At 44.8% G+C, this 26,974-nt stretch overlaps 1 protein-coding gene across 2 annotated transcripts in view; it reads right to left on the bottom strand.

The window, feature by feature from the left end:
• Positions 1-26,072, bottom strand: part of Cog2 (component of oligomeric golgi complex 2) — a 33,000-nt gene extending 6,928 nt beyond the window's left edge. The window contains exons 1-13 of one of the 2 annotated variants that reach the window (XM_027404846.2): positions 25,889-26,072; positions 20,869-21,030; positions 18,898-18,963; positions 16,581-16,661; positions 15,654-15,757; positions 13,172-13,280; positions 12,219-12,398; positions 10,337-10,461; positions 8,712-8,838; positions 6,160-6,299; positions 2,795-2,856; positions 1,367-1,518; positions 166-339 (exon numbers count right to left, since the gene is read on the bottom strand). In XM_027404846.2, the coding sequence (XP_027260647.1) occupies positions 166-339; positions 1,367-1,518; positions 2,795-2,856; positions 6,160-6,299; positions 8,712-8,838; positions 10,337-10,461; positions 12,219-12,398; positions 13,172-13,280; positions 15,654-15,757; positions 16,581-16,661; positions 18,898-18,963; positions 20,869-21,030; positions 25,889-25,960 (1,554 nt within the window). In that variant the 5' untranslated portion in view covers positions 25,961-26,072. Of the gene's footprint in view, positions 1-165; positions 340-1,366; positions 1,519-2,794; positions 2,857-6,159; positions 6,300-8,711; positions 8,839-10,336; positions 10,462-12,218; positions 12,399-13,171; positions 13,281-15,653; positions 15,758-16,580; positions 16,662-18,897; positions 19,048-20,868; positions 21,031-25,888 lie in introns of those variants that run through there. The other variant, XM_027404847.2, reaches the window with a different exon arrangement.
• Positions 26,073-26,974: the final 902 nt, after the last annotated feature.

Raw genomic sequence — 26,974 nt, 5'->3', positions numbered from 1 at the left:
GCATGGCACAATGCAGCAGGCACCGGGAAGCAAATGTATGCACACTCAGAGGTTGACTGTGGAGAGGACAAATAGGGAAATGGCCCCTAGGGCAAAAAGTTCTTGCTAGGCGCCTGTGTCCCACAATTCACAGATCTATATATCTCCCAGTGCAGGGAAGCTCACCCATTCCTGAAGCCTGTCCAGGTCTGAGACCACATACACCAGCTGAGTGCTGGAAATGGACGCTGCCTGTACTTCTGAAGGATGGCTTCCTTGGTCTTCAGAAGGGTCTTTGCTGCCAGCCAAAGGTTTTTTAGTCTCCTTGGTGCTTTCATTAGAAATGGGCCTAGCAGAAATCTGGGAAAAGATTTCAAGGATCACTCACTGACTGAAACACACAGCATTTGTACTTGCACAAGAGCTCTGCACACACCCTAGCTGTAGTGCACAAGCACCAAGAGAAGGATAGCATGTCTGTCCTGGGCAGGTTTTGGACCTGCTCTTCTTGGAATTGCTGTTCTTGGTTGTCTTCTGAGACAGCCAGTGGGGCAGGACAGTCTGAGGAAGTCTGTGAGCAGATGGGAGGGAGGAGAGAGAGAGAGACCCTGACTTTCACAGAGCTCTCATCCCACCTGCCACCTCAGCTCAGAAATAAACCTTCACCACAGCCACAAGCAAAAGCCATTTTGCCAAATTACAGAACAACAGAGACTCAAGGTGGTTAATGTTCCAAGTCCACAGGGTAAAGGCTGGCAGAGTTATGACTGGACCTCATCTGCTCCAAGCCTGAGCTCTGCTCCAGAAAGTAGGGCGTGCCAGTCACTCACTGCCTTCTTTGTGGTGTACTTCTTCTTAAAGACATCCCCATTTATAGATTTCTATACCATAAGGACTGACTTGTGTGTCTGTCACTGAGGGTGTCCCTGAGATGGCTCTGAAGACTGAAGTCTGCAAGGACCCAAAGCAGGAACCCAGTTCTTAGTAGTACTGACCTCCTGGGGACAAGAGCCCCGGGTCTCACTGTGTGCCAACTAAACAGAGTACATGGGGACAAAATACATTTGACTAGCTGAAGAAGATACGGAGGTCCTAAAATGGAGGGCAACTACTTTGATGATCATACGACTGTTTAAAACTTAAACATATTTCCTTTTATTTCTAGCATTTTTCATTTTATTTTCAAGGTGCTTTACAAGTCTGATTTTGAGAAAAGAAACAAACTTAGCAGGTGGGACTTCTCAGTAACTAACTCAAATCATGTGGCCAGGTGCCCATAGATGGATCTAATACCATGGGACACTCTGAATATCCTGTGGGTATTTAGCTACATGCCACTTTAAGTCCTACCAATGCTAACTGTAGAGAGGGGTTGCTTGCTACTCACCTCATGGACAAACACAGAGAATCGGGCCAGAATCTGCAAGGTCAGCCTCCACAGACGGTGTGCCAACAAAGGCAGGAACATCTCATTGGACCAGCATTTCTCTAGGCTGCTCCATGTTCTGTGAGAAGCTAACAGGCAATATGGACTTCCATCTGGAGAAAAACCATAAACCCAGGGCACATCATTCAGTTATAGCTGCCATCAGCATACAACACAAAGTAAAACACAGGGTATGCTGTGGCCTCATGGCCACAGAGATGCTAGAACAGCACAAGACCACGTCTTCCTTCAGTGTGATGTGTTTCCCAGGATGGGAATTAACACCAAACACAGCACTGAACTATTTTTTAATGGGCACTTTATACCACAGCAACATACACAACAGTGTGTGGAAGCTTACAAGGCTTAAATTTCAGTTTTTAGCCTCTCTTCCCCTACCACTCACACAGAGCAGGCAATCCTTATGACTGCTTTTGCAGAGATGGACTGAAACAACTCCACAGCTCAGTAAGAGGTTTCAGCCTGGCATAGACCTGGCTGTGTTAGAGCAGGCACTTAAGCAGGAGGACCTGTGTGGCACAGAAATACTTTGTCTCTTAATGGCTGTCAAGAATGGTGTGTCATGAGTCTGATCATCTGCAGCTTCTATCTGCCCAGAGTCCCAGGAGACCTAGCTTGTGCCAACTGAGTCTTTCTCAGGAAGGAACAGGAGCATGCAGACCCTCGTGCAGCCTGCACATGGCTGGGTTGGGGGTAGGAAGAAAGGTGAACTGCCAAAGTCTACAGACAGCTGACTTAATCTACAGCATTTCACATTGGATGTACACAATCTCAAGAGCAGGGGATCACAGAGTCCAGAGTATACAGTGACCACACACAGGGCACAGCCCTGACATGTTGTATTCAGGATAGAAAAGGTCACTTTTGAACTCTGTAAAGCATCCCTTTTTATCATCTCTCCAAAGCAAGAAACTCAATGAACCAAAAGGCCGTTTTCTTTCTGCTGCATAAAAAAAAAATTCTAGCCAGGCAGTGGTGAAGCACACCTTTAATCCCAGCACTTGGGAGGCAGAGGCAGGCGGATCTCTGTGAGTTCCAGGCCAGCCTGATCTACAGAGGGAGTTCCAGGACAGGCTTCAAAGCTACACAGAGAAACCCTGTATTAAACTGCCCCCCTCCCCCCAAAAATGAAATTTCTGAGAATTTAGTTTACTAGTAGAGTGCTTGCCCAGCATGTTATGGGGTCCTGGGTTCAGCCATACAAAAAAAAATTTATTTGTTTTTTTAAAGATGTTAAGCCAGTGTCCTTACAACACAACTTACTGTATGGTGAGAAAAGGCAGGAACACTCTCGGGATCAGGGTTGAGCTGGCTGGTGAGCTCAGCTAACCCCTTTAGGGACACCTGCTGTTTCCACTCTAAGGTTACCTGGGGCGTCTTCTAGCCCGTCTGTGAGTGATGCTTCTAAGGATCCTGCCACTTCTCTAAACCTGAGAAAGAAGGACATGGATCAGTGTTCTGCAAATGCTTTTCCTTGCCTAGCCTCCTGTCTTACCCACTGACACCCAATATTCTCAAGGATGTCCAAGATACCCTTTTTTCTTTTCACTGTGTGAGAAATAAAGTCCTTGATTAGGCCACTATTCTGCCGGGTTCTCTGCTATTTGCACCTAGTCTCAAATACACGTTAGCCAAGCCTTATTAAGAGGATCCCTTAAGTTCACTTTGTAGTAACACTTCGGGGCCACACAGTGTTATCTCTAACCCCTACATCAGCAATAGCACAGTGAAGAAATGTCCCAAACTAAAACACAGGAAAGCTGGCTTTGTACCTGCGTCTGTCACTTGAGGGAGATTTCCAAGGTCCCAGTCAACCCTGGGGTCACTGAACATACCTGTCAGCCTCTGCTGACCTTCCTGCTTCTCCTTACATCCTGATGACAGCCTGTCCCCAGTGTCTTCACTAATGGAGACAGCGGGTTTTCCTGACTGCAGAATGAAGCTGTTCTACGGATTGGACAACTGGCTGCTTCCATGGACCAGTGTCCATGTCTAACGGCACTAGCCTCTGCATTCTTGTACTTGCTAACTCCCTCACTAACAGAGAATTCTGACTTATGCTCAAGATGAGCTCATCCAAGTGACACTTTTAGAGTCACTTCATGGAAATGAACTGTGCAGGTGTCAGGGAAGCCTACAATAGGCTGACCTTGGCAACAGGAGAGAAAAGGCACGAAGCTGAGAGAGAAGTGGTGAGAGCTTCAGGGAGCAGCCCAGGAAGTAGCCCCTATGTGCAAGGACTAGAGACAGGGCTGTGGGCAGCAGCAGTACACACCACCCCTAGAACTCTGCCTCAGCCCCACAGCATCTTTCAAAATCTACACAAATCCCAGGAAAGGAGCCTGATGCGGAGGCCTAGGGCCTAGCTCTACTGTCCACAATGGAAAGGTGGAACTATCTAAGAGGCTCAAGGTGAGGATGTGCCATGGTTGTGGTAGTCATTGGAGTAGAACATAGTACCAAACACAGAACCTGATACTAGAAAGGAAATGGGCTTAGTTTAGCAAACTAGGTAAAGGTACAGGGCCCCAAGTTATGTGAACATTTGTGACAATTCACAGAAACAATGGAAGGGAGCCCTGACAGTAAGCACTCTGTTTAGCAGCAGTGCATCTGCTCGCAAGCCAAGAACACAACTCAGAAAGAAAGGTCCAAGACAGCAGGCACAGCTGCCTTAGGGAGGCCAGTGCCTTGCAGAGCTGCTGACTACTATGGTGAACCCTGAGCAGCCATGCTATGGTCAGCTTTCAGATGCACTACAGTGTCACTGTCCATGGGATCTCAGTAGGAGAGGAAAGACAGCTAAACTCTAACATTTGGGTTTGGGGAAAGACTCCACACACATTCCTCCCTGAGCATCATGGTCTACAGGAAAGTAAAAGCACTCTTACAAAACGACACCTGTGGCAGCCCAGAGTAGAGGGTGCCACTTTCTCTCTGCTTGAAGTACCAGACAGCATGAAGCATATATGATCCGTGGACATGCAGCTCTGAGAATAGGGAGATGGGGAGAAGATACCTAAGCCTACATATCACGGATTTCACATCAAAGAAAGAACTACAAATCATACACTCATAGAATGTTCTGGGAGCACATTCCAGGAACTTCAAGTGGAAAGGCCTGCACTCCTCTGTACAATCTAAAGCTATATAGGTCATGTGTGCATTTACTTTCTCCACTAGGGACTGAAAGTGCATCTACTTTCCAACATGCCTGTAAGGGCCAACATCAAGCAGACAGATCAAGGTCTCTGGAATGAGCAGACCTAAGATGTGCCCATGAGAAAGGCTGCAGGCTGGGCTGCCTTTTCCTAGGGTGGGCACGCAATGCATGTCAGGTGCAGCAGTTCACACTGATCCTGAGAGCACACTAGTACATCTTAGCAAAACCTCTGAATAACTAGAAGCTATCCTAGGGCTTACCTTTTGTGGTTTTTGGCTTTTTGAGACAGGGTCTCCCAGAGTAGTCCAGTCTGGAATCATCCTACCTTGTATCACAGGTATATGTATGCCACCACAATCCTGACTCAGGTTTGTTTTGTGGTGATAGTGTCACTCTGACCTCGGCCATGCTGACAAAGCTGTCATTCCTCAGAATAAACACCCAGTAAAAGTTCTGCAAAATCTTATTTGTATTATTTCTTGGATGAAAGAAGAATTGAACTAAAAGAGCTGTACTTTATAACTTTTTTTTTTTTTTTTTTTTGGTTTTTCGAGACAGGGTTTCTCCGTATTGCTTTGGAGCCTGTCCTGGAACTCACTCTGTAGGCAAGGCTGGCCTCCAAATCACAGAGATCCACTTGCTTCTGCCTCCAGAATGCTAGGATTAAAGGCGTGCGCCACCACCGCCCTGCTGTGGGTAGCTGCTTTTTGATGTTGTTTCCACTCAGCAATTCTCTTCAGAGCTCTATATCACAGTTTGTGAAGCACCTGGCCACCCAAACAAGAAAGCCTGTACTCTTCATGGAACTCTCACTCACAAGCTTCAGCAATGCTGGTCTGGAAAGGACCCACCCCACCCCATGGTAGCTCTGCTTTGTTTGATTCTTGGGGCAACAAGTTGCTGAGGACTTGTATGAATTTCTTGGCATTCTACAGACTTGCTTGTTGACATAGGTAACAGATCATGAGATCTGGAAGGAAAGTATAACTGTCTTCCAGGTCAGAGAACAAAGGTTACAAAGGTCCTTTGTTCCAGGGGAGAGTAAATAGCCACCTGCTCTTCACAAGCTGAAAGGGGGACACAGAGCCAAACACAGGCCCAGGACTGGAGGCAGATAGTGACTGAAAAGGACAGAGGGACTGCCATCTAGCACCTTCAGTGCTTTTCATCACAAAGCCAGAGGACTGTGGCAATGATGCAAGGCCTGGAGTCCAGCTTATTCCAAGTCCCTTTTCTCTCCCACTACCAGAAAACTCACACTTTCTTGATAGTTCATCATCCATGATATATAAACATCTTCACTTTAATTCTGCCACCCTTAGAGAACTGCTGATTGGAGTAATATCGCCCCCCCCAAAACATTTAAAAGCCTTAATAATAATTTTAAAATTTTAATTAACTAGCAAATGCCAGTTAACTGAGTGTGGTGACAGGCACTTATAATCCCAGTAATTGGGAGGCTGAGGCTAGAGGATCATGATTTTAAGGCCAGCCTGAGCCACATAGCAAGACTAACCCTCAACCATGAAAAAGTCTATTTAGAAGGGCAGGATATGGTGCAGTGACTGACCTTATCTGAAAATAAACAGGTAAGTTCCACTTATTGCTGAAGCTGTGATAGGCAGGGTGTGCTCGGAGTCTCTTCACACTGGCCTGGGATCCACACTGCCGCTCAAACCTCTGTACAAAATCCATGCTTACAGTGTATTTCTAGAACAAGAACAAATGGTGGGATTTTCTCTATTAGCAAGCTAGGCAGAGTAAGGAGCATATGATGACAACCGTAGCCATGACAGTAAAGGTCAACACAGAATCAGGCTGGAGCTGACTGACCTTAGGGCAGCTTAACTCCCCAACTTCCCACCTCATTAGAGCTTTGGCCATGCCCAGAGTAGCTCTGTGATAGTCCCCAGGACTCTTAGGGAAAAGTCCACATGAAGCCCAGGTGTCACACACAAGGCCAGGGCTTTCTAAATGACACACTCTGGTTCCAGGGCAGCTCTGACCTCCACATGGGATCACAGACAGGAGATTAAGCAGCATAATTCTTCAGCACCTCTCTACAAGCATAAGTCATTTAAAAGGAAATGAGGAAAAGAGAGTCCATCAGATGAGACATACCATTCCTGTGGATGAGAGGTGACAGAGGGCTGACTGACAGCGCTGAATGAAGTGGGCCACCAGCATTGACTTAACCTTACAACTGTTTTGACAAAGGAATCATGACAACCATTCTTCCTTCTACAGACACAGCTAAGAAATGCACAAAGACCACACTTACATTCTGTGGGGTCTCTATCCCTAGGTCCCAAGCTGGACTTTTAGCTCTTTCTCAGTTAGAAAAGGCTCAATACCCTGTCACCAAATCCCTAAACTCAAAAAGTTCATGTGGATAGGAATTTCACTGCAGTCAAAGCCACAGGTCTTACATTTCTTTCAGCTACTTAGGGTATGTCTTACCCTCCAGGGTAGTCTAGGTGTAAGGAGCTGAGACAAAGGGGACTGCACTGTCCCTGAAAACAGGGAAGACTAAAAGAGTACAAAGGCCCAGCCCCTTCAGAAGAAGCATGGCATGGACTTCAAGCTGAAGGCATTTGTTCAGCTTGAACAGTAGAGACCCACAGAAACTGCAGCCACCAACACTGGGCCTGAGGGCTTGCTTGGTCCTGCTCTACAATTCTGGAGTTCAGGTTCTCTCAGAAAGGTTCCCTTCTGAGCCCAAACCTCTGCTGAGTCACATATGGTCCATATGAGTCTCTAAATAACACAGAAAAATAGAAAGTTCCCTGGTCAGTTAGTCTATAAAGCTCTTTCACCCCATTTTTGACATCCAATCTAAAAAAAACACAATAGTTTTTAAAATCATAAAACCTGGTTACAAACCTTATCAAAACACAAGTCACCACATTATCCAACATTCTACATGCAGTACTAACAGCACAGTGGGTTTCTCTGGTACAAGGAAGCTCCAGACTTTTCTGAACCGAAGTCCACCAGTTACCTTTGTCCCTAGACAGCTGAAACTATTAACAGATTAAACGGGCAGATTAAAAAAAAGCAAAGAGTACTAGAAATGACCATGATGGCAATTAACACTGAGCACTCAACACTCAAGAGAGACAGTTCACACAGAATTGAAGAGAATGTTCTGTCCCAAGAAGAAAGGCTCCAGCATCATCAACAAAAGCAAAGGGGCAGGGGATGATAGAGAGCTTGAGGAATGGAAGAGACAACACATATGACATGGCAGAATGAAGGAAAATACTAGTCCTCAGTGCAGGAAGTCCAACAAAGCCTAAGTATAGTAAGAAAGATGCTCACACAACACACCAGAGTCAGACCCTAACAGCAACCAGAGAGGACAGATCAGTAGCTGATCGGCTACTGGGCCAAAGAGTTCCACATACCAAGAGCTCCATCTCTAGCAAACCATTTCCTCAAAAGAAAAGCAGGGTCTTCATCTGCAGACAAACATAAACTGAGCGTTTATTGTAAAGACACGAAGTGTACGATCAGTGAGCCTTACTATAAAGCCTTCTAAGGGATGAGATGTAGGAAGAAGAAAGAATGTGCTGATGTCTTCAGTAAGCAACAGTGAACAGCAGAAAGGATAAACCCGGGAGTCATTTACAGAGTGATGACTCTGTAATGCCAAATTTTAAACATATCAAACTGAAAATGCCAGGAGCAGCATGTCCAACTGGGGAAGAGGCCAGAAACATGAATTCACCTATAATTCTGTTACGAGGAGAGAACACACATGCCTCTTGTGACTTCACCAACACAGAAGCAATAAAAAAAGTGGAAGGAAAAACAGTCCAAAGGAGAAAAGCCTCCAAAACTTAAATTACAAAAGGGCAGGGAAAGAAAGGAGAAAGGAGAGGAAAAAGGAAGTAATCCAGGGCAGAGGAGAACAAAGTAAGCCCTACCACACCTTTAAAGTCACATAATTAAAATACTGAAAGGCGTCAGGATCCCCAGGATTGAAGAGCAAGGGAAGCTTTTCCTCAACAATCACAGTTTTGTTTTTCATTAACCCAAAGACTAAAACTATATCAATGAAAATGTGACTTTCCCTAGGCTAGAGAGCATTTTTTAAGAACCAAGATGACAAGACATTACCTCATGAAAGGCGTCAGGATCCCCAGGATTGAAGAGCGAGGGCAGCTTTTCCTCTAGTCCTCGAACTATTTCTGGCCACACAGAATTCACCAAGAAATCATAGCCAGGAACGATAGCGCCTTTCTCACTATGGGACAAGAGCCAAGATCAGTCAGCTTACTCTACCCTCTACTTACTGCACGGTGTTTAAATAAAAGCCCTCAGCCTAAATCTTATTTTAACTGTTTTAAATACTATACTTCCTGTCTAGATTACTTCAATTTCACTTCTGGGTCTCAGTGTCACACTGACCCTGACTCTCCTACCATCTCCTCCATGATCCTGTTAGGGAGAAGACAAAGTCACTACATAAACAAAAAGTTGATACAAGCCAGGTTAGTGGCACATGCCTTTAATCCCAGCACTCGGGAGGCAGAGGCAGGAGGATCTCCATGAGTTCGAGACCAGTCTGGTCTACAAGAGCTAGTTCCAGGACAGCCTCCAAAGCCACAGAGAAACCCTGTCTCGAAAAACCAAAAGAAAAAAAGTTGATGCAACTCTCCCACTCACAGGCCACCATCCAGACTCTTAGCTTGGGAAATAGCAGCCTAGAGCCAAGCATAGTGGCACAGGTCTGCTTTCTCAGCACTGGGGAGGCTGAGACAGAAGAATTATAAGTTCCAGGCCAACCTGGGCCACAAAAAAAGACATGGTATCAAAAATAGCCTCATACCACAGGAAAAGCAAAAGACACTTACTATAAGCCATGCAAATTTACTAACCTATCTGTTCCTAAAATGCTGTGGTTTCATGCTCTAAGAATGTATTCAGTTCTAAAAAATCTATGGCATTTCATGTAAAATCTTAGTCACAGATCTTGACATAAGAGGACGCTAAGTTAATGTGTATGTACTTTGTTTTGTAGTGTCTGGAACTAGGTATTGGATTTCTAAACTGCAGATCTAGCACGAAGATAAAAGCACACACTTAAGCTCACAAAGTGGTTTCTATGTGAAAGATGTCAGCTGACAGTACAGGACCAGACAGTGAAGAGCCTCCTTCATTTTGCCGGGAGGCTGCAACCTCCCCACAAGCACTGAGAAGCCCTGAGAACAGGGGAGAAGGTTCAGCATGCAGATCTGAGAACTGGAAGCTTGCTTGGGTCCTACTAAGTTAGACAACAGAAGACTGGTCAGATGGCAATGGTTAAAGCAAACATATTTATTGAAGAATGGAAACTGACCAAAAGGAAAACTAAAGACAGGCTCAGGATCAGTATAAAACTTGCCAATTTCAATGCTGGACACTGGGGAGTAGCTGAATGTGAAGACATATGCCTTGCAATGTACAAGATCCTGAGTTTAAGTCCAGGACTGCAAAACCAGAAAATGCTTGTTTTGATTATGGAATGAGATTTGGACCATGAAAAGCACATACTTTCAGTTTAAACTGGACTTGGGAAGAAGGCAGCCCAGAAAAGGAAAATGGAGGGCTCCATTGAGAGACACAGCCTGAGTCCTCATTGCAGTGCCTGCAATCAGATCTGCCTTCCAGCAGAGGGAGGAGCAGGAACACACTAGGCTCACAATGGACTTGCTCACTAAGCCAGCCCTGGGGAGCACCTCAGGCTGAACCCTTGAACTTACCTTGACACAGCTCCTCCTGTGACTTCCCGGAGAAGGCGGCAGTGGTGAGGAACAAATTCTAGGAGCTTGTTATACATGAGTTGAAGACCACTGGGATGAGACTCAACAAACTGTTCTACGATCACCTATAAAAAAATGAAAACTATTTTAAAATGGCACTTAAAGAAAAACAGACACTACAAAGGTGGGAGGGGAAACTTGGGCTACTCTTCAACTGTTATTGACTTGAACTCATTAAGAATCAGCTGGCCTCAAACTCACAGAGATTGGCCTGTCTCTACCTTCACAGTGCTGGAATTCAAGGTGTGTGCCATCACCCAGGTCAGCTGCATATTTTTAAACAGTAAAGCCAAACTGGTTGCGTTCAGAACCAGTTGCTACCTGTAGCTGTAGCTCTAGCTTGATGTGGGGAAGGAGGAGGCTAGGTGGTAGAGACTGGTCTGAGGCGGAAGAACCTGCTTCCTGCAGTCTAGATCAGAGCAAGGGGTTCATTACAGTTCCTCACAGCCTGACCCTGCCCTCTTCTATCACTACTAGGCTTAGGGTAGGGTATTAGGCAGACAAATGAAAATATTTTTCACTTTAATATTTTATTTTTGGTTACAAGGTTGAAACTCAAAATACGATGTAACAGAAACTGTAAGTTTTAAAAATAAGGGGGCCATAATTCACTTAATGCTATCTTTAAATGAGAAATGTCTTCCATAGACTCATGTTTGAATACTTGGTTCCCAGAGGTAGAGCCTTCACTATGGATGAGCTTAGAGGGTTTATATCCTTACCATACTTCCTTTTCCTGCTCTCTGCTACCCATATACAGACAAAAATGTGATCACCCAGTTTTCTGCTCTTGCCAGCTCTTGCTAAGCCTTCTCTGCCATTACTAACTCTATCCCTCTGGAACTATAAGCTAAAACAAACTCTTTCTTCCTTAAGTTGATTTTGGTCATGATGATTTACCACAGCAACAGAAAGCAAACTAATACACTCGATGTCCCACAAACTTCAAATGCTTCTTTACTTCAGCACTCCAGACTCAGTTCAGTGAAAGGCACAGCTTGTATCTGTAACTGAGATATCCTATTTACTGGTAATGGCTGTACAGTTTGTTCTCTTCCCTCCACAGACAGCTACAGGGTGTAACAAGATAAAAATGTGGGAAACTGAGAACTTATTTTAGCAATTCTAAGCTTGTTCAGGATTAAAATGAATCTCTGTACTTAATCTCAAAGCTGTACAGTAGCGAGCTGAAGGATACCCCCTACCCCATGAGATCAGCCAAACATCTGCCATCACAAATGCTGGCAGTTCCCAGCAGAACACACAACTCCTACCTGATAGCTAACACAATGGGTGAAGGACATTTGCCTAGGTGTCCTACTGTCAGCTTGATATGAAAATCCTTCATATCTGATTCCCACCTTCCTAGTCCTGACAATTCCTCCCCCGTTTTTCAAGCCTTGACCAGTATCTTCTATTCCCTAAAGAGCTGTGGACGTATATCTGCCTTCTCTTGCACATGCCTCACTGTTCTGGACTCTTTGGGTGCTGTTCCAGTTGTTTGCTTGTCTATTCCACCTACAAGACCAGTGGTTGCTTTCTAGTGGCTTAAATGATTCAAACCTTAACAGAGCTAAAATATTTTGATCCATGCGTTCTTCCTGGGTGAAATTAAGCCCAGAAAAGAAGGCATATCCCAGCTGCATCATGAACACCCACCAAAATGCACTTAATTCCAGTTACCAACTGTGCGGCAGGACCCATTCCTAGCTAGCATGCAGATCAAGCTCCTTGTATCTCAGGTGTAACCATCCCTACCCCACACAAAGCAAAGGCAGCACAGCATGGCTCTGTATAAGCTCCCCACACCAGAAGCACATACCTCATTGACATACGGCTTTACTAGGACTTGGCCAACCAGAGCTTCTGCGTCCCGGGTCTTGTCAATGGTGGCATAGGTACGCAGGCAGTGCCGGATGATGTCCACATTAGAGGTCTGCAAGCCTTCCAGCAGGAGGCCTTCTAGAGATTGCTGCAACATTGCTGTGATGCCAGCTATGCGCTGTGGGAAGCCATCAGAAAGCTCATATCACAATGCCAAACTTCAAGTGGCTGTGCATACACTGGTGTCTGACCCCACAGAAGGCAGTGAGTGGACATTTAAAAGAGGGCCCTGCCTGGGGAAACAGCCTATCTCCTCCCATGACCTTTCTCCAAGTAGACCATTGGCTCAGCAAAGAAGAATTTATAGAGACAGAATGAGAAAATGTCATTTTCTTCTGAAGCTACAAGGTAAATTGATTTCTGACAGACATAGATTTAAAGCTCAGTCAATGGGCTGGTGAAATAGCTCAGCTATTAAACAGTGCCAGTGCTTGCTGCTCTTGCAGAGGACCTGAGTTCGGTTCCTAGCACCCACAGTGAATGACTTACAGCCACCTCTAATTCTAGTTCTAGGAGACGTGACAACCCTTTTCTGGCCTCTACAGACATCTGCAAACACACTTGCACACAGAGACTAAATGGCAAAAAAAAAAAAAAAAAAAAAAAAAAAAAAAAAAAAAAAAAAAAAAAAAAAAAAGCTCAGTCTGAGGATTTGGGAAAATTTAACGTTATCTGCGCCATATGCCATATGATGTCAGATTTAAAAACTTAGAGAAGGTGAGTTGAATCTTTCCACAGAATCTTCAGTAAATGACACTTGGAAAATAGGAACCCCAAACCTAAATCCAAGCCTAGGGTCAACATCCTGTAATTCACAATTAGTGCCAGCATGCTGCTAACTACTAAGTAAGATTCTCTGCAACCCAGAGCCCAAGCCCAACCCACACTTACAGGTCTCACTTTGTCCAAAAGGGGCATGCCCTTGCTTTGCACAGCATGAAACTGAAGCTGGTTAAATTCTGTGGCAATTCTCTCCAAAACCTGTCCAGTCAAGAGTGGGCTGGAAGAGACAACAAGCAGAGAATTTCATTGCAAAGCTGTTGACTTCCCAGAGAACATGGCACCTGACTGGCCATATGGGTCTAAATTGCAGTGCTCAGCTTTCCGACAGTGGTACTTGGTTTTGAGACAGCAGCCACCTTGCAACAAGGTCAAAATCAACCTTTGTGCCATCTGTCTGTCTCCTCCAAATGGCATACCCAGAGCATTCCAGCCTCAGTGGGCCATTGGTAAAGTGTATGTGACTGCTGCTGCTAGGCTGCATGCCGCAGGACCACAGGTTCACAGGGTGCCATGTGCACACCACCTTCTCTAAGCCGCTCCCATTGCCCTCACTATCCCTGCTTTCACTCTATGTCTCTCTCACATTGTGATCCCTGAACACTTGCTCATCCCTCTTCTTCTGAAATACCTCTGATATTTCTGAAACACCAAATACTTTTGTCACTTTAATAAAGTTGCCCTAAAAGTAGCAATAAATAAATCTCTTAAATACCTTCCTACTTAAATAATAGTTTAATGTTACATTACCAATAGCTGAAAGAGCATCCTCTATATGCTGTAGGTCCTACAGAGAAGGTATTCAGTGTGCAGCTGCCACAAAATGCAATGCAAGCACCTATCCCCTAAAGCATGATATAAAGTACCCATACCATTCAAGGAGGGGGGGAAAAACAGCAAGAAATGTACTATTTTATGGAGAAATGGTGAGCTGATAAAAATGTCCCCAGCACAAGGACAAAGGAAATATCACAGTGAGGACATTGGACTGCTTGGCTCTGGACTGTCAAATCAAAACTAGTTCAGAGTGGAGGTGAAAGTGAAAGGCTGTCCAGAAGATGCTCCTGTCTTTAGTGTCTGCAGCTCTTCCCCTGGAGTCTGGGGTTGTTTATGTCTAGTGTCTAAACACCCCTCAGCCTAATTACTCACTAATTTGCCCTTGCCTCCCCTTTGCTACAGTGACAAGTACTGATCTGAGCTAAGCAAAGCTCCCAGAGGTGATCCAGCTAAAGCAGGCACAATGTCACAGGTGTAGCTCATCACCAGGGCAGATGGAAGCCCACTCTTCCCTAGGGCACTGTCTGGCACCTTTGTTGGGAGTCTACCAGCAACTGACACTGGTAGTAAGGACTGGCTCCTGATGCCAGGCACCTTACAGTCTGACAGGATAAAGACTCAAGCCAACCAATAGCTTCTGTTCATAGTGGATGTTTGCAAGCCTGATGGCAGAAGGGAGGTAGAGGTCAGGGGAGGCTTACTGTGGTAACTTTTGTGGAACTTCTACTTCCATTTAGCACAGTGCTACACCACCTTTCCATACCTTATGCATGTTTTGAGTGAATTTGGAACACGCTAAGAGAACTGGGCAGTCAAAGGGAGGTGGCAATGAAAGAAAGGCCCTCAGTAAGATGAACGGGGTCTGGACACTGGGCTCAAGCCTGGATCCTGCTCTGGAGAATGTACAAGTGATGAAGGGAGGCTTGGGGATTTGAATTGCCACAATGACTAAGCATAGGAGAACCTGAAGGATCATATGACAGAGGCATGCACTGAAAGGATGGGAAGCCAGGTCTAAATCTGGCAGAGGAGAAAGTGAGAGGAAGCAGATGCAGCCATGACACACAGCATCAGCCTGCAGCTCCAGCTTAGTGCACAATGGGGAGATGAGGAAACACTGAGAACTGCTCCACCAAGATTCTAAGCTGGCACTAGAGTAGAGGAGGGATGGGTTCTAGAGATGAGAAAGGGAAGGAAAGGGAAAAGAGAGCAGTTTTACCCTAGCCAGCAGGAGAAAGAACACAAGTACTCATTTCCTGAGATAAGGGTGAAGAGGAGAGTGGAACTCTTCTGCCTTGGAGAAAGTGGGAAAAACACAAGAGAGTCAATTTCTCACTGGATGAGTACACATGTCTGAAGAATGGTTGGAGAGGCTTTGGTGGGGTCACACCGATCCCAATCCAAGCCTGGAAAAGCTCATTTGCAGCTGATAGTTCAGTGTCCCTGGTAAGGTTACATGAGGACTCCCAGGGTCTGTGTTAAGGGTAGAGTTCTGAGACTGCACCCTGAATTGAGCAGGAATGAGAGGAAGGGCAGCAGGACAGGTGTCCAGGAAAGAAGCTTGGGGTAGGCGTCAGGTGCTGACTGAGGACAGGTCAGGAAGGCCTGTCAGTGTGGTGCAGGCAAAGCCAAGTCAATACCACTGGCCCCTCAGCATCCATCTCCCAAATACTGGGATTACAGGCAGGTGCCTCCACAGCTGGCTGAGTCACTTTTAAAGCAGTAAACCAGACTCAGATATTCTTTGCTTTCCAGAAATGAGTCTCACTCAAAAAAGTTTTAGCCTGGACGTGAAGTACTTAGTGAAAACACTCACCTGCTTGCTTCTAGTGAAGATGCATCTTTAGAATTTTGAGAGTTTAAGATTTTTTCAATTTTCTCAACTGATCGAATAACTTGTATAAGTCTCAACACACTCATCTATAAAGAAGATGGCAAATAAAAACAAAAAAAACAGTTACCAGGATATTGAGAGGCAAAGATCAACATTATACACCTTATTCTTACATAATCCTGAATTCCCAAGAATACTAACTTATTTCTGACTTTTCTACAGTGAAATTTAAAAAATCTATTATAAGATTATATTAAATAACACAAAATTAAGATGGGAAGCTATCTTGCCAGCCCTTATATTTTTCTTAAGATACATTTTCATGTTTTTTGTTTCCAATATACTTTCTTTCACTGCATGAGCACAGCACACCTACATACCCAAGAATCAGTTCATTACAGACACTTATTACAAAAGTTCACAGAAGGACAAAGAGAGACACATGGTACAATGAGATGACACCCAGGCTCCCCAGAATGCTAAGCTGCTGGCAGAAACTGAGCTTCTGTCTCTGAAAGTGCACAAGAACACCCTCTGTGCTAGGGACAAATGGAATGCCTGCTAAGCTTCACTGTGGGGTGCTACTATTTAACTTATTTAATCTAGTGACCACTCAGGCACGTCTCCAATTTTGTCTTCCTTCAATAAGTCAGTAAGTGATGAACATGAAAGGAGAGGCCTGGGAGGGGTGTTTGTAGCACAAAACACATCACTTTAAAACTTTATTGCTACTCCTCTCACTTACTCACAGACCAGGCATAAGAATACCTAGGTACTGCCCTTAATGGCTGCACAGACATGGTGATGCCATCATGCTCTTCCTGAGTACCCAGAAAGAAACCACACACCCCACAGTGATGATAAGGCACTAGACTGAACCATGGTTTAGGGGTAGACACCACAGCTTACCTTTTTCTTCCTAATGTCTTCTTGTTTAGACATTCGTTCATCTACTGCCAGAATTCCTTCACTGACAGAGGACCTAAGACTCTTGAAAATAATAAAGAAAATGTTTTGCAAAAATGAAGTGTAACATTATAAAACTGACACAATCAATTCTATCTCATAAGACTTAGTATACCCAGGCCAATATTCAGACATCAACAAAGATTACAAAGCATGAGACAGAATAACTGTGAGGCACCCAGGACATGGAGGCACAGCGAGATACAAAGCCAAGGTAATGGTAGACTAGTGACATACAGGAGACACCACAGACAGCTGGAGTGGAGAAAGGACAATCAAAGCCTGTGTATGTGAGCATGTGGAACTTAAAATACGGAGTAGACCCTGAAAATCTGCAAACAAGCACAGGGAAATTTTAGAAAGCTAAAGGAATGAGGACAGCCCCGTGCAGGGCACATCCTGGTATCTGCATACTTTCCTTTCAAGACAAGGATAAACTGGGGGTGGGTGCTGGATTCTTCTTGGGTAGGCCAGAATCTACACAAGAAATATGGATAAAGCATCTCATGATCAGGGAAATTCATGAACCAAGAAGTCAGAAGCAAGAGGCTAGAAGAACAGAGAAACAAAAAAAACATATCCCAAAGGTACTAAATTAGGCCAACTAGGAGATGATTAGGAATGAAGGCAATGAAAACTAGAATAAAATGGGTAAAACACAAAAATTCTACAAAAAAGTAAATTCACTCATTCATATTGTACCGTTGACTATTGACAAGCCAAACAATGGCACGCTTCAATTCCTGATCTCACTCAGGATCTCAAAGGCCTGCTTCTGGGTTAATGATCAAAAAACAAAACAAAACAAAACAAAACAACAACAACAAAAGAACCAGTAGAGTTTGGCTAAAGTGACTAGCATATGGTGGCAAGGCAGACAGTAGAACAGAGGGAAGGTTTGAGGTGATGAAGGAAGAACAAGCAGGCATGAGAGCTGACCGCAGGCAGACAACAATTAGTTGCTATTCATTTCCACAGAAAGCTGAGGATGGGGCTCTGGGAACTCCAGGTACAGTCACAGGCATGTGGAACCCAGCAGGGGACCACAGAATCATTCTCCTACATTCTGTGGAGAGTGACTCAGGAGCGCTTCAGAAAAACAACCAAGACATCAGCATCCACACTCTTGTGGTTTCAAAGCCTAGTTATGGAGGAGGTAACTCCTGCCACAGGCCTCCTTCCTTGAGGACACCGGACACTGACACCATTTCCTCAACACTGCACATGTAACGAAGTCCATCTGCCACATGTTCAAGCATGGTCTAAGGTTTTTCAAGCTCATGTGATATACACAGGTCACCTTGGGACAGGAAACCAAGTACATGACAGCTCCACAGAGCCAAAGGGTATGACAGTCAGGGAACCTGAGACAACTGTGGGTCGGACCAGGAGGCAAAGGACTGGGTGGCACAGTGACCTACTGACATGATACCAAACTCCCCTGTAATGTTCACCCAGAAGTCCATTCCCAGTGACTTCCTTGCACTGCACAGTATGCCAGAGAAACATTACAACTCATCCTTTAGTTGCTTCAGGGTTCTTTGTGGGCAGAGTAGGTGTTGTAATTTAAGAAAAGTGGTGCTCAAGAGAAAGACGCCATGTGACAGGGTTTAAGCAGAGGGGTTTTTTATTAGGGAAAGGGATCATAAAAAGGGGAAAGGGAAGGGGGGAGACCAGCCTCTGGAGACAGGAGCATCAGGAGAGAGGAAAGAGGGGAAGAGAAGGGGAAAGAGAGGGAGGGAGGGGGAGAGGGGGAGGAGAAGGGAGAGGGAGTGAGAGAAAGAAAGATGGGAGGTAGACAGGGCCCTTTTAAAATGGAACACGGTGAATATGCACAGGTGGTGCTCTTAGTGGCTGCAGCTGAGGGCATTTCCTGTCAGAACCTCAAGGACAGGCCAGTATAGATGCCTGAATACTAACAGCAGGAACCTAACCACACATCATTTATCACCTGGGAAAATACTTATAAAACAGCAAATGCTTAGGCTATAAGCCAGCTCTGACCCAGTGAATAGTCACTGACAGAGTCTTCACCTTCCCCTCGTCCAGTCACTTTAAAGCCATCTATTTGAAGATGGCTTTACACCAGTCATGTTGTAGACTGTAATATCACATGCTAAAAAGAGAATAATTTATCTCCAACTCTTAACTACTGACCATTCCAAAACAACAAACTGACAGACCAGAATTCTTGGATCCCTAAGCAGACAGGCGTATCATGCTTTATGCTAAACTATTTACTAAGAGTGGGGGAACTTACCATAACCTCTTCTCGTAATTGTCCCAAAGGCACAGAAAGCTGGTTGAGGGCTCTGTCCATGCCGACCTAGAGGCAAAATCATGACAGCTCAAAATCATCAGTCCTAATCCAGTGTAATGATCTGTGTAACGATCGAAGTATCCATGATCACTGTTGGCAGAGTACAGAAACGATTGTGGCTATGATGTAGACCATGAGAATAAGGAATTCAGAATACATAAAAGCCTCCTTACATACAACTTATCTTTGGATGATTTGGGTTTTTTTTTTTTTGACACTAGGGAAAACTGAGTGCAAGTGCTCACCATTGAGCCCTGGCCCCCAGTGTAAGTTTAATGACTAAAGATTTTCATTACAAGTGATTGTTATCTGAAAGTGATGAGTTTTTAACTGGCCGGTGCCAGAGTCTGATGAAGGACATCTCACCTAAACCCTGTAACTCTTGGGGGAAAGCCAAATTAAACACAATGGAAATAAAACTTTCTAAGTTTCTAATTCTACTGGAACAATCATCTTAGTAATTATAACACATTCACAACACAAACATAGTTCATTCATTTTCATGTTTCTTAAAAGTCCCAGAGGTTGTACTTTCTATATTCCTTTGGACAAACATTTAAAAGCAAAATAAAATATGAACCAGATTTAAAAAAGCAAAACAAAAAGAACTGTTTCAGAGTCTTTATATTGAGCATTCCTATGCTGCTCTGATAAGTAGCTGGCATAGTCCTCACCATTCATGAAGGCTGGCCTCCTGAAAAATCAGTGCTGGCCCTGCTTCCTGCTAGCATGTGCATGTATGTCATGCCAGTGAATAGGCTCCCACCAAGAGTGGCTGTCATGTGATCTGGCAGAATAGCCTAACCAATGGGACTTCCTGTGAACCTGTCAGCACCCATCAAAAATGGCTTCTTGGGGGCTGGAGCGATGGCTCAGAGGTTAAGAGCACTGACTGCTCTTCCAGAGGTCCTGAGTTCAATTCCCAGCAACCAAATGGTGGCTCACAACCATTCGTTATGAGATCTGATGCCCTCTTCTGGTGTGCAGATATACATGGAAGCAGAATATTGTATACATAATAAATAAATAAAATCTTTAAAAAAAAAAGGCTTCTTGCTGCCCCTCCCTTCACTATACTCACAGCTAATACCCTATATCTACTCAAGAATAATCAAAGGGCTGGAGAGATGGCTCAGAGGTTAACAGCACTGAATGCTCTTCCAAAGGTCTTGAGTTCAATTCCCAGCTATCACATGGTGGCTCACAGCCATCTATAATGAGATCTGGTGCCCTTTTCTGGCATGTAGGCATAAATGGGGGCAGAATACATAATAATGAAGTAAATCTTTAAAAAAAGAAAAAGAATTACATATCAAATTAAATTCTATAAAAAAAATAACCAAGCCACATTGGACATGGTGATTCACACTTATAATCCAGCACCCCAAAGACAGAGGACTACTGCAAGTTTGTGGCCAGCCTACGCTACACAGTTAATTTCTAGGACAGCCAGGATGACACATTAAGACCCTGTTTCAAAAGTCAGGCATGGTAGCACACACTTTAATCCAGTACTTGGGAGGTAGAGGCAGATGGATCTCTGAGTTTCAGGCCAATATATATATATATATATATATATATATATATATATATATATATATATGCTACATATATAGTACCAGTACAGCCACAGCTATAGAGAGAGAGACTGCCTCAAAAACAACAAAAACCAAAGACCATCTCAAGAAAACCAAAAATGCAAAGAGAATAATAAGGTCACAACAGATTTATGTGAGGAAGAACAAAAATAAAAAAACACCATTCAAGTTCAGTTCTTCTGTGACTGATATTAATAAGTGTCTGACCCTGAAACTGTTTGATTTCTAAAATACTGTACTTTTAAGAACCAACAGACACAAAAGAGGACCTATGTATCACACCGGTGATAGAGAGCTATGGAGGGCAGCTCACCAGGTTTGTTGAGAGGTTGACAAAGTCTGCATAGTCCTTGTTGATGAGCTCCACCATGGCTGTTTTAAGCAGCTTGTAATACAACTCCAGGTCATCTCTCAACTCTTCCAGCTGCACCCGCTTCCTGCAGTCAGACACAAAATGATCCACGTCGAAATCCTCCTGGAAAGAGCAGGAAAGCCAAGTTACTGGTACATGAAGACAGAAGGAGGAAAGGGCCATTCTATCACTCACAAGGCCAGTCGGTCCAGAGCCCTTTCTGGTCACATGCTATGACAGAGGTGCCTGTCTACTCACAAAGGTGTCCAGAAGGGCCAAGGGCAGTCTACTCATGGTCTCAGTCTACAGGGAATTTAAGTTTCAAAAGTGACACAATTCAGTTAAGGCTCTTCTAAAAGCAGAAACAGCTTTCCTCTTTTAACCTCCTAAATATTAAATGTTCAGTGTAAAATTTTCAATAAACTGTGAAAAACAGCAAAGAAAAAAAAATAAAATGAAATCTTCATGCTTTATAAGATACACACTACTGATCTATTTTACACTATTTAACATTGTGCTTCATATGTTCTAGACCTTTTTTTATACACATGTGCATCTGCACACATGCACCTGTTTCTCTCCAGACAACAACACACCTCTGGAGTATTTCATGACACACTTGAGTGGGCAATGACATGTCCACAACATGGGCTTCCATGCACCAGGTATGGAGGCCAGCACTCCCCATTGTGGTCCCTCAGGCTAGCCATGCTCTTTGCTTCTCCTCACAGCATCAGAAGCTCCTGGTAAGCTGACGCACTCACAGCTGGCAGGTTACTATCTACATTACCTGCGACTGAGCCTCTTACCAGTGGGGCTGCCCCATCACCAAGATTCAGGTGTAATGGTTCCAAAACTTGTTAAGGCCCAGAACACATTATTAAAATCACGTAATTCCATTAAACACTGTATAAATTCAAAACAATATGACTGAAAAAAAAAAAAGACTTTGGAGAGACTGGAAGCAGGCAATTTACAAAGCCAAATCTTACTGAATCACATCTGGGTGACATAAACCCAGCAGGGGAGGGGGTGAGAAAGAAGACAAACCCAGAAGACTCTATAGCAGATCCTTTGTGAATGCCCACAGGTTCTCACTCCACCGAGAGAAACAAAGTGAATACGAAAGAAACCATACTGAATGGAACCAGCAGATTAATTTCAGAGTCATACCAGTGAAGAACAAATGAATAATACATAGGTATCTTAAAATAAAATATAAAGGTCTGTATATACCATTTCTTCAGGTACTAGTTAAAACTCAGTCAACCAACCAAATACCTGCTATGATCATATAGACAAAAAGGCTTCCTTCCCAACCAAAGCATCATAGCCACCTACAGAAAAATCATTTGCTTCTCCATCTGCAGCCACAATCAGCCTGGATGGTTGGGGGAATATGACCCCCAACCCCAGCCTTGGTATAAACAGGTATATGACCTTGGGCAAGACATGACAAGTGAACCATCTTATTCTAAGTGACTTATTTAGGATTGCTTGTTGTCACAGCACAGCTACCCGATGTAGAATCAAAGGTATTCCGTCTAAGAAATTTGCTTTTTTCCTAGATCTTAGCCAGAAGGCTAAGAATCAACAGTAACTTGGTTTACTAAGTTGACAGGACCAAGAGTTCAATGCCAGCTTGGGCTAGACAGCAAATCATTGTTTAAAAAGGAAAAAGCAAAGGAAGAGATCATCTGGTCTGCACGGTCAAGCAAAAAGGGTCTAGCTGACTACACGAGAGCTGTGCAGGGGGTGATGGGCCCAATGACAACCTGCTGTGACTTTGAGAGTGAAAGATGAGTACAATGGTTGATAAAGTCAAGGTGACAGGATGAAGAATCACTTTGGAGACAAATCTCTGGGCCTGTCTGTGATGGGTTTTCTAGAGAACATGAGCTCAGCAATGGAGTTCATCACTCTGCCTCCTAACTGCAGGTGCAAAGTGACCAACCAGCTGCCTTACATTTTGCCACCACTTCTTTCTGCCAGGATGGACTGACTATATCTCCTCAAACTGTAAGCTGAAATAGACCCTTCCTTAAGTTGCTTTTTGTCAGGTATTTGATCATAGCAATGAGAAAACTAATACAGTGGGACACCAATGACAACTCTCCAGCCAAAAGCTGTATGTGACTGGGAATAACTGAGGTAGAAAACCAGAACCAGGTGTGGCACTATTAGGAGGTGTGGCCTTGTTGGAAGAAGTGTGTCACTGTGGAGGCGGGCTTTGAAGTTATATATGCTCAAGTTATGCCTGGTACACAGACTCCTTTTGCTGCCAGAGGGTCAAGATGTAGGACTCTCAGCAGCTTCTCCAGCATCATGTCTGCCTGAATGCCATGTTCCTCCATGATAATGGACTAAACCTCTGAAACTGGAAGTGATTCCTAATTAAATGTTTTCTTTTATAAGAGTTGCTGTGGTTATAATGTCTCTTCACAGCAACAGAAACTCTAAGACACCAGAATAGTCATCAGAGAGACTTCATACAGCAACTGGTAGAAACAGATGCACAGACCCATAGCCAAACATTAGGCCTAGCTCAGGGAATCCTGCTAAAGAGAGGGAGGAAGGATTATAAAAGGGGGGGCAGAGGGGACAAGGACAACACAAGAAAACACCCACAGAACTAATTAACCTGGGTTCACAGAGACTTATCCGACAACCAGGGAGCCTGCATGGGATTGACCTAGGCTCTCTGCATATTTGTTACAGTTGTTTAGCTTGGTCTTCTTGTGGGTCTCCTAACAGTGGGTGCAGGGGCTGCTCTGATTCTTTTACTGGCTTCTGGGACCCTATTCTTCATGTTGAGTTGCCTTGACCAGCATAATATAAAATTGCTTAGTCTTTCTGTACCTTGATATGCCAGGTTTTGCCAATATCCATGGAAGGCCTATCCTTTTCTGAAGAGAATGGAGGAGGAGTGGATGGTATGAGGGGGTAGAAGCGAGGTGGGGGAGGGACTGAGAGGAGAGGAGGGTGGGAAAACAGTAGTTGGGTTATAAAATAAATGGATAAATAGACAGACAGACGGGGGGGGGGGGGACACACCAGGTAAGTCTGAAAGACACTACTGACCAAGTACAGTTTCTGAACTCGAACATCCTTCCTCTTACCATGCTCAACAACCAAACCACACCTTTCCATCCTTGTCTCTTCAAGTCTAGATTTGTAGTTGGCACACGGTAGGTGGTCAATGAATGCCAAGGGGGAATAGACAATTGCTACCATTGCATTAGCAGGTTGTCATCATGGCAATCTAATAACAGTTTTCAAACAAGTGACTGGAATTCATGTGGTCTCAACTCTCCAAATGTGTGTCTGATACCCTAACCTTGTAAAAAAAAACCAAAAACCAAAAACCAAAAAAACAGGCCTTTGCAAAGTATTTTGAATAAGGTACAAATATATAATCTGGGTAGCAGACACTCCTCCTCCTGCCCTTTCTGCCACCAAACCAACTCATAAAATGTTTCTTTAAAGGAAACACAAATAACAAAGGACCTTAACTTCTGGCTCCACCTAGAAAAACCAACATTACACACAGAATGGCTGTTCTATGTAGTTTCTTCTACAATTGAACTGGTCACATTAACAGAACTACAAATTGCTTGGCACTCTCAGAGGTTTGATAGCATGAAACAGCACAGAAGGGCCAGCAGCCCAGCCATTCATTCCCCAAGTTTGCTGTATGCTATTTCACTCCTTGAATTTTGTGCCGTCTACTTTTTTGATGCTGCATTTAACAGAGGCATCACGTCAGTGTGAGAAGGACATAGTAGATAATGAGGCAGAAAGGCTCCTGGCCCTAGGCATGCGGGAGGCCTGAGTTAAGAAGTAAACACACTGATGTTTTCTCACCTAAGGACAAAACAGCCATGATCCTGGGTGAGCTTCCTTCTTCTAGACATCTATCCCCGTTGTGTACCTTTGGCTCTTCCTATCCTCTTTTCACGGGAGCTCTTAGTCATGGCACGGAACACTGGTTTCTGAATTATTCATTTAAGCATCCTATTTGATGTCATTTACTAGGGACTACTGCTCCCAGCTCCTAGCTCCCAGCTCCCAGCACCCACAAAGCAGCTTACAAGCACCTGTACCTCCAACAGTCCTGTGGCCTCTGAGGACTTCGGCACACAGTGCACATAAACTCAGGAAGGGTAAACACACATACACATAAAATAATAAATCTTCAAATTACACTTACTGCAACGGCTTAGCAAGAGTGCTTCATCCCTGGCTCTAGACACGCCTCTCACACGTGAAAAAGTATGTGGGCACAGTAAAGAAGACACATATAAATTAAAACCAAAACCCCACAGCTCTGGTCATGTAAACTGAATGCAAATACCAACACAGAGCTAGGCCAATTAAGTTGGAGGGCAAAACTACCCCGTAAAAGGAGAATCACAAGCACACACTCACTATCCTGGAAGACTTACACTCATTTGATCAATATTTTAGGTGCCAAAGAGACAAAATTTCTAACTTCCTAACCTTGAAAGCAGCTTTAAAGTGATCCCTCAAATCTCAACTTTAACACATTAACCCGCACAGCCTGTAGGCTCTCAATCCTTGGGAGGGCTTGAGACAAGAGGATCCAGACCTGTCTGGACTACAACTCAAAACACTGTCTCAAGAAATAAATTGAATGTAAACATGTTTGGGGGATATTTTAAGCGGCAACAACGGGGGATACAACTAACACGGCAAACTCCTTCAGTTCTGCTCAAAGCCTGAACCTTTTCTAGGCTGTGCCTGCCAGGTGACGCCGAAGTGTTTTCCGTTTGGATTTCCGTAAGCTGGGCTGCAGGATGACGAGGCTGTCAGGCTCCAATTCCTTAATGTCAGAGTGAAGTTCAGCCTGGACATCCCTGCCCCTTTCCTCCCCGCGTCCCTGCGACCCGCCCGAGCCTCCGGGAACCGCAGGGCCTCAGCGTAGGGCCTCCTCGACAGCGAACCTGCCGGTGTCCCTCACCTTCATGAACTCGTCCTTATCGAAGCACAGCGTGTCCGGCCCGGTGGGCAGGTTCATCCTGCGTCTCTCCATCACGCCGACCGCTCCAAGACTCCACTAGCAGGGAGAACGTAGGCGACACCGCAAGGGACGCGGCAGTCCAGCCCCTGCACCGCGCTGGCCCCGCTTCCGCCAGTATGGCGGTGACGCGCGGCAGCCAATAGACGAGCGTCGCGAGCGGCTGCGCACAGTTGGCAGCAGGAGAGGCGCGCCCGAGGCCGACGCTTGCCCCCGGGCGCTACTGCCTCCGGTGGCCTAGAGCGGCACTGCAGCATCACGCACGCGCCTAAACAGCTGGCTAGAGAGAAATGTCAAGGACCAGAACAGCCCTGTTCTTTTCCCCTAAGGGACAGTCCCCAGCACTAAGGAGGCAGAGTTAGTTCCAGGACAGCCCCAGGGGTAACACACACACACACACACACACACACACACACACACACACACACACCCTGTCCCTCTGAATTTCAGGCTATCCCAAAAATGAAATCATCCCACTAACTGAATATGGAGGTAAACCACACACACACACACACACACACACACACACACACACACACACACACACACACACACACACACACACACACACACACACACACACACACACACACACACACACACACACACACACACACACACACACACACACACACACACACACACACACACACACACACACACACACACACACACACACACACACACACACACACACACACACACACACACACACACTGTCCCTCTGAATTTCAGGCTATCCCAAACATGAAATCATCCCACTAACTGAATATGGAGTAAACACACACACACACACACACACACACACACACACACACACACACACACCCCTGTCCCTCTGAATTTCAGGCTATCCCAAACATGAAATCATCCCACTAACTGAATATGGAGGTAAAATCTAGAGAACCAGTTGCTGGCGTCGGCTGTGGATGGGTAGCCCTTCTTAAAGTGACTACGGGAAGTGTTTAGGGAAGATGTGAGTGGGAATGGGATGAGTGGGATACATGCTTGGGGGTGGAGGGAGCAAAG

Source organism: Cricetulus griseus, chromosome 3, assembly GCF_003668045.3.
Source record: "Cricetulus griseus strain 17A/GY chromosome 3, alternate assembly CriGri-PICRH-1.0, whole genome shotgun sequence".
In the NCBI taxonomy this organism is placed as follows: Eukaryota; Metazoa; Chordata; class Mammalia; order Rodentia; family Cricetidae; genus Cricetulus; species Cricetulus griseus.
This window is presented reverse-complemented; position numbering and strand designations above follow the sequence as displayed.